We start from the raw sequence: 18,885 nt of genomic DNA on the forward strand, positions 1-18,885 counted from the left end.
TACTAGGAGGGGCTGGTGAGGATCCAGCGGTCATGGTGCACATTGGCACAAATGACAAAGTTAGAGGTAGGTGGAAGGTCCTTAGAGATGATTTCAGGGAATTAGGCTGTAAGCTTAAAGCAAGGACCTCCAAGGTGGTATTTTCGGAAATACTTCCTGTACCACGTGCAACGCCAGAGAGGCAACGGGAGAATAGGGAGGTTAATAAGTGGCTCAGGAATTGGTGTAGGAAGGAGGGGTTTGGGTTCCTGCAGAACTGGGCCGACTTCTCAGTTGGCTACAGGTTCTACGCTAGGGATGGGTTGCACCTCAATGGGGAGGGTGCAGCTGTGCTGGGGGAGAAAATGGCTAGAAGGTTGGAGGAGTGTTTAAACTAGGGACGGGGGGAGGGTATTCCTTTTATAGGAGGGGAAGACAGTGCAGATAGAGACCTGGGCGCAAATAATGACATGGAGGGTGGGGTTAGAACAGTTAATAATTTAAGAAAGAATAGAGTTACAGAGAGATACATAAAGTGCATGTATACTAATGCCAGAAGCCTCGCCAACAAAATGGAGGAATTGGAGTTAATGTTGTTGGAACATAATTATGACATGGTGGGGATATCTGAGACATGGCTGGACGAGAGCCATGACTGGGCGGTTAATTTACAGGGCTATAGTCTGTTCAGAAATGACCGTACTAATAAACGAGGGGGAGGCATGTGTTTATATGTAAAATCATCCTTAAAACCCATCCTTTGTGATAATATATATGAATCTAATGAAAATGTAGATTCTCTGTGGGTGGAGATAAGGGGAGGGGGGAAAATAATAAATTACTGATAGGGGTTTGTTATAAGTCTCCAAAAATAATGGAAGCAACAGAGAATATCCTTATAAAGCAAATAGATGAAGCTGCGACTCAAGGAGAAGTCATTATTATGGGGGACTTAACTACCCTGAAATACATTGGGGAACCGAAACCTGCAGTTCCAGCAAAGGTAATAGGTTTTTGACAACTATGAGAGACAATTACCTTTTACAACTGGTTTAGGACCCAACAAGAGGGGGGCACTGCTAGACCTAATATTAACCAACAGGCCAGACCGCATATCAAATGTAAGGGTTGAGGGTCACTTGGGTAATAGTGATCACAAAGTAATAAGTTTTCATGTATCCTTTAATAAGATGTGTAGTAGAGGGGTTACAAGGACACTAAACTTCAGGAAAGCAAATTTCCAACGGATGAGAGATGATCTTGGTGCAATTAACTGGGACGATATCCTGAGACATAAAAATACACAAAGAAAATGGGAGACGTTTATTAGCATCCTGAATAGGACCTGTGCACAATATATACCGTATGGGAATAAACATGCGAGAAATAGGAGGAAACCACTATGGCTAAATAGAGCTGTAAGGGGCGCAATAAGAAATAAAAATAAAGCATTTAGAGAATTAAAGCAAGTAGGTAGTGATGAGGCATTAACTAAATACAGAAGCTTAAATAAATTCTGTAAAAAGCAAATCAAAACAGCAAAGATTGAGACAGAGAGACTCATTGCCAGAGAAAGTAAAAATAATCCCAAAATATTCTTTAACTACATAAATAGTAAGAAGCTAAAAAATGATAGTGTTGTTCCCCTTAAAAATAGTCTGGGTGAAATGGTGGATGAGGATGAGGAAAAGCCAATATGCTAAATGACTTTTTTTCAACAGTGTTTACACAAGAAAATCCCATGATGGATAACATGATCAGGGATAAAAATTCTCCATTAAATGTCACCTGCTTAACTCAGCAGGAAGTACGGCGGCATCTAAAAATCGCTTAACTTGACAAATCCCCGGGCCCGGATGGGATACACCCCCGAGTACTGCAGGAATTAAGCACAGTCATAGATAGACCATTATTTTTAATCTTTAAAGATTCCATAATAACAGGGTCTGTACCACAGGACTGGCATATAGCAAATCTGGTGCCAATATTCAAAAAGGGGACAAAAACTGAACTTGGAAATTATAGGCCAGTAAGTTTAACCTCAACGGTGGGTAAAATCCTGGAGGGTTTTCTAAGAGATACTATACTGGAATATCTGGAGAAGAATAACCTTATGACCCAATATCAACATAGGTTTACAAGGGACCATTCCTGTCAGACTAATCTGATAAGCTTTTATGAAGAGGTAAGTTCTGGACTGGACCAAGGGAAAGCAGTGGACGTGGTGTACATGGACTTTTCAAAAGCTTTTGATACGGTGCCACACAAAAGGTTGAGGCTGAGTGCAGACGGAGTTTTGAGCCCTGCGGATTTTTCCGTGCAGAATGGAAGAAATCCGCAGGTCAAATGACCTGCATTTTTCCTGCGGATTTCTTCCATTTTTCACGCGGTTTTCATGCGGTTTTTGTGCGGTTTTCCATTGCGGTCTTCCCCCTGTGGATTTGGTAACAGGGGAGATAGAAAACCGCACAAAAGAAGTAACATGCTGCGGATTTTGTACCGCAGGAAAACCGCGCGGAAAAATCCGCAGCGTCTGCACAGCGGTTTTTTTCATTCATTTTAAAGGTACTGTACATCACAATGCGGATATGCAACGTTTCTGCGCGGTAAAATCCGCTGCGGAAACGCTGCAAATCTGCATCGTGTGCACATGGCCTGATACATAAAATGAGAACAATGGGGATAGGGGAAAATATGTGTAGGTGGGTTAAGAGCTGGCTCAGGGATAGGAAACAAAGGGTGGTTATTAATGGAGCACACTCGGACTGGGTCACGGTTAGCAGTGGGGTACCACAGGGGTCAGTTTTGGGCCCGCTTCTTTTTAACATATTTATTAATGATCTTTTAGGGGGCATAGAGAGTAGAATTTCAATATTTGTAGATGACACTAAACTCTGCAGGGTAATCAATACAGAGGAGGACAATTTTATATTACAGGAGGATTTATGTAAACTAGAAGCTTGGGCTGATAAATGGCAAATGAGCTTTAATGGGGATAAATGTAAGGTCATGCACTTGGGAAGAGCGAACAAGATGTATAATTATGTGCTTAATTGTAAAACACTGAGCAAAACTGTCACTGAAAAAGACCTGGGTGTATGGGTGGACGACTCACATTTAGTGGCCAGTGTCAGGCAGCTGCTGCAAAGGCAAATAAAATAATGGGATGCATTAAAAGAGGCATAGATTCTCATGAGGAGAACATAATTTTACCTCTATATAAGTCACTAGTGCGACCACACTTAGAATATTGTGTACAGTTCTGGTCTCCGGTGTATAAGAAAGACATAGCTGAACTGGAGCGGGTTCAGAGAAGAGGGACCAAGGTTATTAGGGAACTAGGGGGTCTGCAATACCAAGACAGGTTATTACACTTGGGGTTATTTAGTTTGGAGAATCGAAGGCTTAGGGGTGATCTTATTACAATGTATAAATATATGCGGGGACAATACAAAGACCTTTCTAATGATCTTTTTACTCTTAGACCTGTGACGGGGACAAGGGGGCATCCTCTACGTCTGGAGGAAAGAAGGTTTAAGCATACTCACAGACGCGGATTCTTTACTGTAAGAGCAGTGAGACTATGGAACTCTCTGCCATATGATGTTGTAATGAGTAATTCCCTACTAAAATTTAAGAAGGGACTGGATGCCTTTCTTGAAAAGTATAATATTACAGGGTATATACACCAGTTTCCTTAATATTGCGTTGATCCAGGGAGCTAGTCTGATTGCCGTATGTGGAGTCAGAAAGGAATTTTTTTCCCCAATGTGAAGCTTACTGTTTGCCACATGGGTTTTTTTTGCCTTCCTCTGGATCAACATGTTAGGGCAAGTTAGGATAGGATATGGGTTGAACTAGATGGACTTAAAGTCTCCCTTCAACCTTAATAACTATGTTACTATGTTACTTGGTAAAACTCTTGTTGGCAAGTACAGCAGTCAGACATTTTTTGTAGTTGATGATGAGGTTTGCGCACATGTCAGGAGGAATTTTGGTCCACTCCTCTTTGCAGATCATCTCTAAATCATTAAGATAATCATTAAGATTTTAAGTCTGTCACTTGGCAACTCGGAGCTTCAACTCCCTCCATAAGTTTTCTATGGGATTAAGATCTGGAGACTGGCTAGGCCACTCCATGACCTTAATTTTCTTCTTTTTGAGACACTTCTTTGTTGCGTTGGCTGTATGTTTTGTGTCATTGTCTTGACCCATTTTTAATGTCCTGGCAGAGGAAAGGAGATTGTCACTCAGGATTTTATGTTACATAGCTCCATCCATTCTCCCATTGATGCAGTGAAGTAGTCCTGTGCCCTCAGCAGAGAAACACCCCCCAAACATAATGATTCCATCTCCATGCTTGACAGTGGGGATCAGGTTCTTTGGGTCATAGGCAGCATTTCTCTTCCTCCAAACACGGTGAGTTGAGTTAATGCCAGTTTTTGTCTCATCTGACAACAGCATCTTCTCCCAATTACTCACAGAATCATCCAGGTGTTCATTGGCAAACTTCAGATGGGCCTGCACATTATTATTATTATTATTATTATTATTATTATTATTATTATTTATATAGCACCATTGGTTCCATGGTGCTGTACATAAGGAGGGGTTACATACAGATTACAGATATCACTTACAGCAAACAAACTAACAATCACAGACTGATATAGAGGGGAGAGAGGACCCTGCCCTTTCGGGCTTACATTCTACAGGATGGTGGGGAAGGAGACAGTAGGTTGGAGGGTTACAGCGGTTCCAGTGAAGGTGAGGCGGTAGCTCCAGTAGTGGTGAGGAGGCAGCGGGGATCACTGCAGGCTGTAAGCTTTCCTGAAGAGGTGGGTTTTCAGGTTCCGTCTGAAGGATCTGAGTGTGGTTGATAGCCGGACGTGTTGGGGCAGGGAATTCCAGAGGATGGGGGCTATTTGGGAGAAGTCTTGGAGGCGGATAAGTGTGGAGGAGAGACACATGTGCCTTATTGAGCAGGGGGACCTTGCGGGCACTGCAGGATTTTAAACCTTTACAGTGTAATGTGTTACCAATGGTCCCAGCTGCCTTCAGATCATTAACAAGTTTCCCTGTGTAGTTTTAGGCTGATCTCTCACCTTCCTCATGATCAAGGATACCCCACGATGTGAGGTTTTGCATGGTGCCCTAGATCGATGTTGATTGACACTCATTTTGTATTTCTTCCATTTTCTTACTATTGCACCAACAGTTGTCTCCTCACCCAGCGTCTTACTTATGGTTTTGTAGCCCATTCCAGCTTTGTGCAAGTCTATGATCTTGTCCCTGACATCCTTTTAAAGCTCTTTGGTCTTGCCCATGTTGTAGAGGTTAGTCTGATTGATTAATTGAGTCTGTGGACAGGAGTATTTTATAAAGGTGACTATGAAAGACAGCAGCATTGTTTAATGCAGGTAACGAGTTGATTAGGAGCATCTAACTGGTCTGTAGGAGCCAGAACTCTTAATGATTGGTAGGAGATCATGTACTTATTTCTCATTGAAAAATGCAAATAAATGTATTTCATTTATACAATATGATTTTCTGGATTTTATTTTTGATATTCTATCTCTCAATGTTAAAATTAACTTACCCATAAAATTATAGACTGTTCATGTCTTTGTCAGTGGGCAGACATAAAAAATCAGCAAGGGATCAAATAGTTATTTCTCCCACTGTATATATTAATACAGTTTCTGCTTATTTGCCCATCACAGTATGTAGAGTTGTCACTTCTGTGGACCACCTCCTTTTTTTTTTTTTTTTTTTTTTATATTCTTAGGCCGTGAACATGGAAGTAAGTTCACTGGTAGAAAGCTGGAATGGCACTAGAGACAAGCAGTCATATTCCCATGATTTGAAGATTAACGCAAACACTACTTTTTCTTGGGCGTTCCTAAGAACCAGCTTTCGAACAGATGGGGTAAGTAAGTAGTCTGTGTTAGTTTTGTGTGCTTTGTATGTATGCTTTTCTGCTTCATTCTACTTTTGCTACAAATATATTTGTTTGAGATACAGAAAGGATTGGCTTATGCTTTCTGTGGGCATTTTGGGGGCATTTTTAGGTGATATCAGTGTGGTGCTTAAATGTAACAATATGGAACAGTAAAAGGATGGTAAGTATGATTATACAATTCAGATAACTTTTTTATAATTGTACTTCACTGACTTAAAGGGATGGAACTGCTATTAAACTTAAATTATAGAGACCAAAGGACCACGACCTTCAAAGAGAACTTGTCACTGAATTTTTTATGTTGAACTGGACACACAATGTAATAGGTGCTGCAGAGTAGAATAAAAATTTTTATTTTGCCTGCTCTTCTAACTGCAGAGTAATGACTGTTGGACGACAGCAAACCAAAGTATGATTAACTGATGGCTTTCATTTCTTTCTGACATTCAGTTTGGGGAGGGGCAGAGCTGCAGAAGTTAAGTCTCATTACATATATTTCTAGTAGCTGTCCTCTCAAGTTGAAATTTGAATGAGGTTTATTGTCAGATCCAAATATACTTTAGCATTGTCAAAGCAAGTGTAATGCTTGCGATGCTGGAGATGAAAGCTGTTAATCACATTCAGGTCTGCTGTGCTCTGGTACATGTAATTATTCTTTCACAAAAGTAGACTGTGTCATTATCTCACACAGCCTGTTCTAAATTATAGAGGGCAAATGTTTTTTTATTTTCAGTCACCCATGAAGGCACCACAAGAGAGGGGATCTGCCCTTCAAGGACAGGAAACCTTCAAGATAAAAAGGGCGGCTCCTCTCTCCGCATTAGTTGGTTTCCTGTCCTTGATGGGGAACTCTAGGTAACAATGGCAGTGAAGATAGAAGAGGATGCCTCGGATGGTTGGGAATTGGGGTAGACAGGTGTCTGCTGTGGCCGTCACCAGGTACCAATAGCGCCTCGGAGGTCCCCGGTGATGCCCTCCCTGAGCGAGCCTGTGCGGGCTTTTGCTAGCCATGCTGCCCAGAGGCACATCCTTTTTCCGGGTGAACATAGAAGAGTATGCCTGGACCTGTGTCGGTTGAAGGGGGCAGTCGGGGGCTGCTGTGGCCGTTGCCAGGTGCCGGTAACCCCACGGAGGTCCCAAGGGGTTCCCTCCCTGAGCGTGTGTCGGCTGGGCACTGGTGCGGCAGTGCTTCCAAGCCGGGTCTCTCTGGATGCATCGGCGTGCCGGGAGGAGGAAGGATGGAAGCAGTGTGGTGCTTCCCAGTCTGCGCTGCAGGTACGGCCGGGAGCATGGACCAAGTCGAGTCCGGATGATGCACGGGATTGTCAGCATGAACAAGAAGTCCTCATGGACGGCTTCCGGAGGAGAGCCTGAGGGTGGTATGTGCCAGCCGTCGGTCCCATGTGAACATAAAGGAGACCACTGGCAAATAGATGGCGGCGTCACAATGGAGCCTGAGCAGCTACTGTCACCGCAGGAGCAGGAACTGGACCAACCGGTGTTGCTGCAGACACCGGAGAAAAGACACCCGTCATGTCCTCACAGTGTGAAGAGAAAGCAAACGCCCCCGCAGCCTCGTCGGGCCAGCAGCAGTGGGGGCCACTCGGGCAGCACACATGATACGGCGAGGAGCCGTTATACTACCAGGAAGAAAGGAACCACAGTCTCCAGGGGAGATCCTTCTGGCATTATTCAGCCTCCTGATCCGGTACACGTAAAAGCGTCCGAGTGGTGAGTGAGCTTCGAGAAAGAACAGCTCTCTAATGTTCTTTCTTTCTCTCACACTCTCTCTCTCTTACTCTCTCTCTTCCTGCTGCCCTCCTTCCCACAATCTTTGATGGCTTAAGGGGTGGTATAGGAGGTCCCTAGAAAGTGTAGCAGCAAGACAAATTCTAGGGAGTGCCCCCTCTGCGGACAGCAGTTATTGAAAGAATGGACAAAGAGGCTATGCCAGTCCTGTATAGCGCAGACGATCTCAGTAGAATCTCTGTGGGTTGATACCAGTCTGAGGTCTTTGATTAAGGCAGAAGTGTAGAGGTCTGTTAGCGCTCTGGTCCCAGCTGGGGATAGAGGTGTAGGGGGGAAGGAGATCCAGAGAACCTCTTTCAATGCCTGAGGACTCTACTGGGTCAGAGGACCTGTGGGCATCTGACCAGTCGGCCACCTCATCGGATACTAGCTCGGAAGATTGCCACTGCTTTCCTATAGAGAAGATGGATAAGTTTGTAAAGGCTATAAAGTCCACTATGGGTTTAGTAGACCAGAAAGCTAAGAGGTCGGTGCAGGATGTCATGTTCAAGAGTCTTGAGCAGAAGTAGCCCAGAATCTTCCCAATTAACGAGCAGTTGCAGAGTCTCTTCAGAAGGGAATGTGAGATGCCTGATAGGAAGCAGAGTCTGGCTTCTTTTAAAAGAAAGTAACCATTTGACTAGGAGGCTTCCTCCTCTTGGGATAAAGCCCTGAGACTGGATGTAGCGATATCAAAGAATTCAAAAAGATCTTCTTTGCCTTTTGAAGACCTGGAATCGCTAAAAGAGCCGCTGGACAGACAAACTGCTAGCTTCCTCAAAGCAACCTGGGAGTCCTCGGCAAGAGCCTTAAGACCGGCCATCGCAGCCAGGTCTCTGAAAGTCTGGCTAGATAACCTGGAGGACCAGCTTGAACAGCAGGTACCTAGGGAGATGATTCTGACTTCAATATCAACCCATAAAGGAGCAGCAGCATTTCTGGCGGACGCCTCAGCGGACTCAGCGAGGTTGGCTGCCCGGTCGGCTGCATTGTCTAACGCAGGTCGGTCTGGCTGAAGGGATGGCATGGAGACTTACAAGCAAAAGCCAAATTTTGTTCCCTCCCCTGCGAGGGTAAGTTTCTGTATGGTCCAGCCTTGGACAAAATTCTTGAAAAAGCACGTGATAAAAAAGGTTTCGCGGTACGCCCTTTCCTTCCTTTCGACGCTCTTTTAAGAGAGGTCGCTATGCGCGCAGGAGGGGGTTTCTTTTTCAGAAAATACTCCCGAGAGTCCAAAAAGCCTCTCCAGAGACTCGTTCTCCCAGTTGGGAGGGAAGCTTTCACTCTTCTTCCCAGCCTGGGAGAGGATTTCTTCAAATGCCTGGATCCTTCAGATCATAACATCAAGTCTGAAGTTGAAGTTCCAGACCCTACCTCAGGACAGATATGTAAAAACCCCCCGTACAACCATCTTCTCTCAAACAGCAGGTGCTAGAGGAAGAAATCCTGTCTCTTGTAGAGAAACGAGTATTAGAGGAGGTGCCCCAGGGGAGATAGTGAAGGGTTCTCCTCCCCCCTATTTCTGATAAAGAAACCGGATGCATCCTGGAGAACCATTATCAATCTAAGAGCACTGAACAAATATTTAATCATCCCCTCATTCAAGACGGAGTCAGTGAGGACAGCGGTGAAGGTTCAGTTTCCAGATTGTTATATGGCAGTCCTGGACCTCAAGGATGCATATTACCACATCCCAATTCGCAAACAATATGTCGTGACTGCTGGGACACTATACCGGAAGCAACCACCAGAGAGTGATGAAGCGGAGACCTATAGTAGAGCAGAGCAGGCACTGATAGGTGGCAGTAGAGAGGTCAAACACGCTGAGTCAACAGCAGCCAGGAACGCGGTACAAGAGGAGATGACGAGTACCAGAGTCGGAAGCAAGCCAAAGAGTCAGAAGCCGGTTGGGAGTGCGGTGTCCAAGGGATGAGACAAGAGTACAGTTAGAAACATGCCAAAAGGTTGGATCCACACAGTACAACACTGAAACAGAAACGGGAAGGGCAGGTCAGATATGAAGCTGGGTCAGACACTGCAGGGTTCAAGCACAAGGAGAAACACTCAGACGCGTCAGCAAAGTAGGGAGAGCTGAGTAAGCAAGTAAAAATGAATGTGTATCCTGTGATGTGCCAACTGTGGATATATTGTGTGAAGTTATCAGTAAAGAAACCGTTCAAGTTACTATGGACTGTGTCTCAATTACTAGGAGTTGCCTCAGAGAAGGGCCATCACCACTTGGGAAGTGCCCAAGGGGACCCAAACCTGGAGATGCAGGTACGCTGAACAGTGAAATGCAATTTTCTGTGGGGGAAGGCCAAGACACTGATGCTTTAGTGTCTCTGGCCACTACTATAATCCTGGCGTCCCCTTACAGTGGCTAAGGATCAGTGCGACACCCAAGGAGGTTCCTTGGGTACCCGACGTATCGAAGGTAGTAACGACGGATGCCACTCCCTGGGGGTGGGGAGCCAATATGGGCGAACACTACCTACAGGGGGCTTGGTAACAGGAGGAGAGAGTACTCTCCTCAAACAGGTGGGAACTCTTGGCAGTAGACAGAGCGTTAGACAGACTGTTAACCTTCTTGCGGGGCCACCATGTGAGAGTACTCTCTAACAACCGGACTGCGGTAGCCTATATAAATCACCAGTGAGGTACCTGTTCCAGTCAGCTAATGGCAGTGGCTGAACAAGTGTTTAAAAGGCAGAAAAATACTTCCTCTTATTGTCATTCCTGCATATCAAATGGAGAGAAAATGTCAGGGCAGACTTTCTAAGTCACAATCAACTAAGTCAGGGGAAATGGTCCCTGAAGGAGAATTTGTTCAGACAGATCATAGATATGTGGGGTCATCGCCGAGTAGACCTTTTTGCCTCCAATAACAACAAGAAAGTCCAAAGATTCTGCTCTCTGGATCCAGGAGACAATCCTCACGTGGTGGACACTTTCAAGATGAAATTGATCCCAGGTCTATTCTATGCCTTTCCTCCGATATGTCTCAGTCCGGCTGTCTTGAGGAAGATCTGAGAAGACAGGGTGAGAGTTATCCTCATAGATCCCTTCTGGCTGAAGAAGCCATGGTTCTATTTGCTAAGGACAATGTCTGTGTCGGATCTGTGGGTCCTTCTGGAAGATTGAGATCTTCTGTCCCAGGAGACTTTCCTACATCCTCAGATGTCCGGGCTGCATTTAACAGCCTTGAATTTGAGAGGTCAATTCTAAAGGAAAGAGGGTTCTTGGCTAGGTTAATTTCCACTCTACTCAGTAGCAGGAAACTGGTGACTACTAGGCTCTATGGCAGAACTTGGAGAAAGTTCTTATCCTTTTTAGGGATAGAACCAGAAAGGGAGCCTCCTATTACAAATATACTGGAGTACCTCTAGGAAGGGCTAGAATTGGGCCTCTCAGTCAGTACCCTTAAGGTTCAAGTCTCTGTCGAGCTCATGCCCTGACTGGTGGGCGTGAGTGAGGGGGTTGTGGCCCCACTGTGCCACTAACCATACTACCCTGGAAGGGGCGTGACTAGGACAGCTACCTAGGTCTTCACTGGAGCCTCTGATGGTGAGGTCAGGCTTGTGCGGCAGGTAGCTGCCGAGTGCCACTCCAGGGTGGTGTCTGGCTGTGGCTGCTGATCCCACTTGGGGAGAAGGAACACTAGGACAGGTATGAGTAGCAGACAGGCTGATGGGCACGGCTGAGACACTGGCAGGCGGGCACAGCTGAGACACTGGCAGGCGGGCACAGCTGAGACACTGGCAGGCACGGCTGAGACCCAGGGGCAGGGACTGACTTGAAAGGCACAAGGACACGGGCAGGAAGGAGTGGTGTATGGAATAGGTAGGGTCCTGTTCACACAGCAGGTACTGGTACTGGCAGGAAGGAATGGTGTATGAAGGAGCAGGTAGAGACCTGTTCATACAGGAGGTGAACTGCAAGACTGTGGAGAGGTGCTGCAGTTTGCAGCAAGAGGTTCCACAGCAGCGGAAGCAGGGCACAGGCAGAACCGCAGGAGTGCGGAGCAGGCAGAGCCGCAAGAGTGCGGAGCATAAGCAGAGCCGCAAGAGTGTGGAGCACAGGCAGAGCCACAAGTACGGAGCAGGCAGAGCCGCAAGAGTACGGAGCAGGCTGAGAGGACACAAGGATAGACACAGCAGGGAAAGTAGCCACAGACAAGGAGACCGAGAGACAGAGGTAGGACTGAGATCAGACAAGGTAATGGTACGAGACAAGGTACAGGAACAAAGACACAGGGACCTGGATATTCTGCTTCCTGGAGGGTGGCAAGGACAAGTACAAGACAAGCTCAGGAGTAATAACACAGAGACCAGGATATTCTGCCTCCTGGAGGGCAGACAGGCAGGGACAAGGCAAAGCTAGGAATCAAGCCTCCAGAGAAGGTGAAACACAGGACAGGACCTGGCAGGTCAGTAGCAAGACACTAACTGAGTTAAGACATTGCACAGGCAGGTACCACAGGGTGGAGCTGCCCTAAATACTAGTGGCTTCTTCGTAATTGGTCAGGGACACATTAGACAGGTGCACCCTGATTCCATTAGAACCAGAGAGTTCTGGTGCCACCCCCCTATACACACAGCCAGGAAGCATGCAGAGATGCACACAGCATAGAGCCGGCAGCAGACAGAACTCACGGTATGGCCTGGAGCAGTGAGTAAGTTGGTGTTTGGGGGATGGGAGGCCATGCAGTGATGCCAGCAGGGTTGTTACAGTCTCATCCCTGGGAGCCCTGTATAATTGTGACCTAGCAGGCAATAGATGGGTCTCCAGGTTTATTAGGGCCTGTAGTAGAACAAAGTTGGTCCCTGCATGTAGAGCCCCTCTGTGGGATTTGAACTTAGTGTTAAATGCGCTAACAGAGAACTATTGCAGTTGGCCTCGGAGAAAATAGTCTCATTAAAAACATCCCTTCTAGTAGCTCTTACTTCAGCCCGCAGGATTGGCAACTGATACGCTTTATCAGCAAACTCCCCTTACACTCAGATCATGGAGGACAGGGTGATTTTAAGATTAGACCCAGCATATCTCCCTAAAGTAGTTACTAGGTTTCATAGGACACAGGAGATAGTATTGCCATCCTTTTGTTATAACCCTAGCGATCAGAAGGAGGAGAGGTTACACACCTTGGATGTCAGAAGGTGCTTACTGCGGTACCTAGAGATGTCAGAACCCTGGTGGAAGCAAAGGGCCCTATTTGTATCTTTCCAGGGGGCTAGAAAGGGCTTTAGAGTGTGTAAGCAGACATTAGCAAGATGGGTTAGAGAGGCCATCAAGTTAGCCGATGTTAGTGCAGGAAAGGCCATTCCTGAATTTCTATAGGTCTATTCCACAAGAGCTGTGGCTGCATCCTGGGCGGAGAAAGCGGATGCCTCCATCGACCAGATCTGTAAGGCGGCCACATGGTCCTCTCTGTGCACTTTCTTTAGGCTGGATCTAGCTGTCTCCTCTGACCTCACGTTCAGGAGAAGGGTTCTACAGGCTGTGGTTCCTCCTTAGGAATATAAGTCTCTGTAATTCTCTCGTGGTGCTGTCATGGGTGACTGAAAACACAGGTATTACTTACCGGTAATGTATTTTTGATAACCAATGACGGCCCCCTTATATTCCCTCCCTATCTAATCATTCTTATTTGGCTCTATGAGTCTTTTGTTTTGTTCATTCACTCCCTTTGGATGTTGGTAGTCAAGAAGGAATATGAGTATAAGTATATGATTTATGTGTTTACATTAACCTGGGAGTTTCCTCTCGTGCTCCGTAAACCAACTGGAGAGAGGAGCCGCCCTTTTTATCTTGAAGGTTTCCTGTCCTGGAAGGACGGATCCCCTCTCTCGTGGTGCCATCATGGGTTACAAAAAAACACATTACCGGTAAGTAATACCCGTGTTTCCCATTGTATGGTGATACCTGCTTATGATTGGTAGATCTTGCAGCACTATGAAAGCTACTAGAAGTGTTTGCAATGAGACTGTGAGAGATGAAAACTGTCAGTTAATCTCACTCAGGTCTTAACTCTCCTGGGTAATGGAGCATAGAAGCTGACAGTTCTTATTTCTAGCTGTAAAGATAGTGACTTTCACAGGGTATTCTGAGTTGTTCTTTGGTGAGCCTGTAGATGAAGGAAGCAGGCAAAGGAGAAGCACTTCCTTTAATGAACATACCAATGCCAACACCAACTTGATTTAGCAAGAATGGAGCACCCTGTGCAACTACTGTTTTTGCAACAAAAAATTGTTAGCCCATTAACTGTGTTTTATTTTATTTTATTTTTTTTTAATATCCAGGGCCGCAAATATACAGCAGATATGGCAAAAATATATTCCATTAACATTACTAATGTAAAGGATGGGGTTGCATCCTGGTGTCAGCCATGTGCCCTGGGCACTGACTCTCATTGTATCTCCTGTTCTTCTGGCCACTACATAGACAAGAAAACAAGCAGCTGCATTTCTTGCCCAAAGAATACTTACCTGCCTTCTTATTTAATTTTTGGAGAAGAATCTTGTACTGAATGTGGCCCAGGAACTAAGAGCAATGATGTAAGTAACAATTAAATATCAACATTAAATGAAAAGAAAAAAATATATAAATATATAGGGACAGTATGTGGCAAAAAAGTATTTGGACACCCTTTGTAATTATGAAGTCCTGATGTTTGTGTGGCGCCCCTGAGGGTTCAGTCACCACAGAGGTACTGCACCTCATCCAGAGGTGTGGTATTCCGCTCTCAGGTAAGGAGGGGGCACCACACAGAACTCGGTCGAAGCTAGATAGAGGGTGTGGGTGGAGAAAGCAGCAGGGGAAGCTGAAGGAATTGACAGTTGGAGGTAAAGTGTTCAGTTGGTGCTGGGGACTTGAGAAGTGAGGAGTTCATTCCTGGACCAGCAGTCAGTGGAAAGAGAGAAAGGAAAGAGCGAAAACAACAGAAAGGTAGCTTCAGTGGAAGAGAGGAAGAAGGGGTCCTAGGGGCACGGATAGTGAGGAATCCACCCATGGGGATCGCATCCACGCCGACAGTAGTTGGGTGGAGGGACCAGGTCGCAGTAGGGAACCGACCCCAGACTAGTGGAGAAACTAAGGACTCAGCTAGCTAACCAGAGGTTGCAGTATCTGCATGTGCTGCAGCCACATCCAACACATTCGCTGAAAAGGCAGCCAGATAGGATCAAGGGGACCTAGAGCACGTAACCCGACCAGATACGGGGCTGCTGGCTTGGGACACTGTGTGTGAAGGCGCAGGGCAGGAGAGGCAGGAGCCAGCGCAGTGAGACGGCCAGGAAAGGAACATCTGAAGGGGTTCTGGCATGGTGTACCCCAATGTACCTGAGAGCTGTCTGGACCACAGACCCTGAGGACACAGCACCCCAGCTGGGGATTGTAACATCAGAAGTGGGAGTAAAACCTGTTAAGACTGCACACTGCTGTGTCCTCCAATTTATTTACTGCATCACTTGCCCTGCACTACAACCACCATCGTCACCATCGCATCTCATAACAACTGCCCTGGGGTTTAGCACTACCTGTGGAGAGTGGTAACAAATCTGCTCCCTCACCATCAGCCCCAGCGATCGCCTCAAGCAGCGTCGACTAACATCTCCTATTTGCTGAATACCACAGCTGGCATCACGAATCATCTCTTATAAACTTTTTCCCCTTTATCATAATTTTTCATTGGATTCCCAGGGCCATGGACCGGGTCACTGCTGTTGTAAGGCCGGTTTCACATTTGCGCTTTATGGCGCAGCGACGCCCTGCCCCCTGCCCGCCCCATCCGGTCACTGCCGCCTACTAGAGCACATGGACACTTGCGATCTGCGCACCCTATATTTAGCATAGAGTGCGCAGATCGTGCGCTGGCCGTGCGCTAGTAGGATTTTGCCGTGCGCTGTGCAATTTTGAAGGTGCGCCCGTGTGCGCCGAACGCAGCATGTTGCATTTCGGCGCACACGGCGCACCTTCAAAAGTGCGCAGCACACGGCAAAATCCTACTAGCGCACGTCCAGCGCACGATCTGCGCACCCTATGCTAAAGATAGGGTGCGCAGATCGCAAGTGTCCATGTGCGCTAGTAGGTGGCAATGACCGGATGGGGCGGGCAGGGAGCCAGCAGGGGGTGGGGCCTAGAGGCGGCCGTGCGCAGGCCGTCGCTGCGCCATAAAGCGCAAATGTGAAACCGGCCTAAGGAGGTGGACCGGACCGTGGGTACTTGCATGCCTGGTCCAGAACTGAAGGGGCTGCATCCTCTGTTTCCGGGGGGAAGCCTGGGGGAAGCGGGCCTTCCCCTGCTGCAGGAGGGAAGGAGAGGAGAGACGGAGTTTCGTGTTGACAGGAGGGGGTGGGGAGAGCCTAAGGAGAGCACACTGACATAGGGGGAGAGGAAGGAAAAGCGTGCGCTGCAGTAGAGGTTGGCACCAAGTAAGTGAAGCACACAGAGAAGTTGGCACTCTGCTTCCCCCACCCGAGTGTGCTGGCCCTGTGACAGGTCGTGCTGCTGCTGTCCGGAAAAGAAGTTGTGGTGCCGTGCCAGTAGTGGAGAGCGGAGCGTGCGAAGCAGAGCGGAGTGAGCGAAGTTAAGCCAGGTGCCGTACACTATGAAACAGTGAGTGCGGCACCCGCTCTGCCCTAGAGTGACTGCATACTCGAAAGAGCCCTCCGGCTGAGGACTGAGACAGGCAGACAGTACAGGGTGAGAGCCTTTTGTGTGAACGTGGACCCACCAGCCTCCGTGACCGGAGAAGACTCCCCTGACAAGTCTGGGACAGACGCTAATGTCTGCAGGCCCGGCGTGCGCAGTGACAGACCAGAGCCCCTGAGAGAAGTAGCTGAATTGACAGAGGAGCGTGGTATCATTCCTGCGGAGACCCATTCTGAGTGTGGACTTGTGACTAAGAGTGGTGAGAGCAGGCCACCATCTCACTGCCCAACATCCTGTTGGTTTCCCCAGAGGCCGTTTCTTCATCCTGGACAGAGACTTGAGAGACTGCATGTGCCGCTGTTGACGGTGCCAACGTTGGAGAATTAGACCCTTCAATCAAGCCTTCTTCAGACTGATAAGTTTATCCTGCTTTCGTTTATTACCCTAAATACCGTATTACCGTTTGTTGCAATTCCCCCATTTTTCTCCTCCCTGCGTGTGTGATAACTAGCGGGTACGCGGGATGCAGCGACAAGCAGGAGGCAGAGCAAGGGTTAAACTGAAGATTTATATGAATATATAAGGTAAAGCTGACAGCGAATTCTCCAGACAGGGAGGTAAAACACAAATACACAATCTCCACATAGGATATCTAACACGGGGCGGGAGGTGACCATTATGCGGCCACGGTTACTGAGGTATGAACAGTGGAAAGTCACTTATCGGTCTCTGACGTCCTGCAGATGTGGTGTACGGGAACTGTTCCAGCGGTGCTGTAGTCGTTGTGTCCAGCTGAGGAAGCGATACCGGAGGGTCTGGAAGTTCTCTCGCTCCCATGGTGCGGGGCATATACAGGCCCCGTGTAGCTCTCCTGGGGTCGGAGCTCCGGGACGGAGAGCGGAGCGGGGGAGCCCGCGGTTCCCGGTGTGGAAGCCGCAGCCGTGGTGAGGAGCAGCACAGCTGAGGCCACAGATCCCAGGGAGGGAACCGCAGCCACAGTGAGGAGCGGCACAGGTGAGCCCACGGTTCCCGAGGAGGCTGGGCCCGGTGACACCAGGCGGGATGCCTGCGGAGAGGTGCTGTCCAATGCACAGGAAGTGCCGGGCCTGAGGGCGCGCCGAGGACCGCGTTCTGCAGTGGGTTTGGGAGCAGTCTCTGGTCGTGCAGTATCGGTCGAACGTCCTGACAGGTCGGGTGCCCACGCTCCTCTGTCCAATGTGCTGACTCATTGCTGAAGGGGGAGGCCTGCTTCACTCCTCCCACCTACGTGCAGACTCTCTTCCCACCAAGTTTCCCTTGTTTTCATGTGCTCCTCATCCTATAGTCATAGTTGTCCCGCCCTCTCATTGTCTGGTCACCAATTGTACCCCCCAGGAACATGGGTAACAGCTGTCCTAGTTCCGGCCCAGACACACCGTTGGTCCTCTTTCCTGGACCCACTGGAGTGAACATCCCTGTAAATAAACCCTGTTTAACCCTTGCTCTACCTTCCGCGTTCCTGCAGGTTATTACATTGCCGTGACATCACTTTAAGGACTGGCCCAGTACAGAGTAATCCCACGGCCCTGCCGGGCGCACCATATGAACTATAACAATAGCAAACAAGTACATATAATCAAGCATGTAACAATGTAATCTTCATAGATAAACATTTAGTAATGATTAATAGTTGCAGTGTAAGTCAGCTACCAGGGGGGCAGAGGGTGTGGTCGTCCCAGGCTCCCCACTCTGAGGGGGCCTACCCGGAGCTACGATACTTCAAACTGTATCAGTGTGCTGCGCACGCCGATACAGTTAAGCTGTGCGGAGGAGTAGGGAGACACTATCTTCCTGTTCTTTCTTTATGGGGCCCGTGAGCTGGGCGGTTTCAGCTCTGACACAGGGCCCCTAAAGCAAGTTGGAGGAGGGAGCGTCAGGTGACGCTTCCTCCCTCATCATTCTTCTTCAACGTCTGATGTCTCAGCGCGATGATGTCACTAAATGGCATCCTGTACGCTAAGACTTGCAACACTTCAGAAGACAAGCTGTCGCTGCGGAGACCAAAGCAGCGGGGGAACGAGGAGGAGAGGTGAGTATTGTATTTTATTGTTTTTTTAGAACACGGTGTACAGATAAAACTGTATTGAGGACCATGGCGGGATGTATTATACTGTATATACAATGAGGGGGTGTATTATACTGTGTACACAATGAGGCGGATGTATTATACTGTACAGACAATGGGGGACGTTGTTAGAGTGGGTGGTCAGGAGCCGGAATCTCCAGGAGTGGACCCTCTGGACCGTGGCACCAAGGGGCCCCGAGCGAGCTGCCTGGTGGAACCGACCCCTATACAGGGACCGTTAGGAACAGTCCCAGGGGTTCGAGTACCACGGTAGCCGGTACCGAGAGGGGCGGCTCAGGATGGACTGGAGTAGGACAGTGGGACTGAAGTGTAGATGACAGAACAGGGCTGGAACACAGGAGACAGGAATGGAGTAAGACTATAGACTGGAACGTGGAGGAAC

At 47.8% G+C, this 18,885-nt stretch overlaps 1 protein-coding gene across 2 annotated transcripts in view; it reads left to right on the forward strand.

Annotated features, from left to right (window-relative positions):
- ELAPOR1 (endosome-lysosome associated apoptosis and autophagy regulator 1) overlaps nt 1-18,885 on the forward strand; it is a 402,340-nt gene that overhangs the window by 257,484 nt on the left and 125,971 nt on the right. The window contains exons 13-14 of one of the 2 annotated variants that reach the window (XM_073561047.1): nt 5,768-5,908; nt 14,029-14,283. The exons of the other annotated variant lie outside the window; for it this stretch is intronic. Of the exons in view, the coding sequence (XP_073417148.1) occupies nt 5,768-5,908; nt 14,029-14,283 (396 nt within the window). The remainder of the gene's footprint in view (nt 1-5,767; nt 5,909-14,028; nt 14,284-18,885) is intronic. 2 annotated transcript variants of the gene reach the window in all.

The sequence above is a fragment of the Dendrobates tinctorius genome, unplaced genomic scaffold (genome assembly GCF_039654945.1).
Source record: "Dendrobates tinctorius isolate UK_male_01 unplaced genomic scaffold, ASM3965494v1 ptg000312l, whole genome shotgun sequence".
NCBI lineage: Eukaryota > Metazoa > Chordata > Amphibia > Anura > Dendrobatidae > Dendrobates > Dendrobates tinctorius.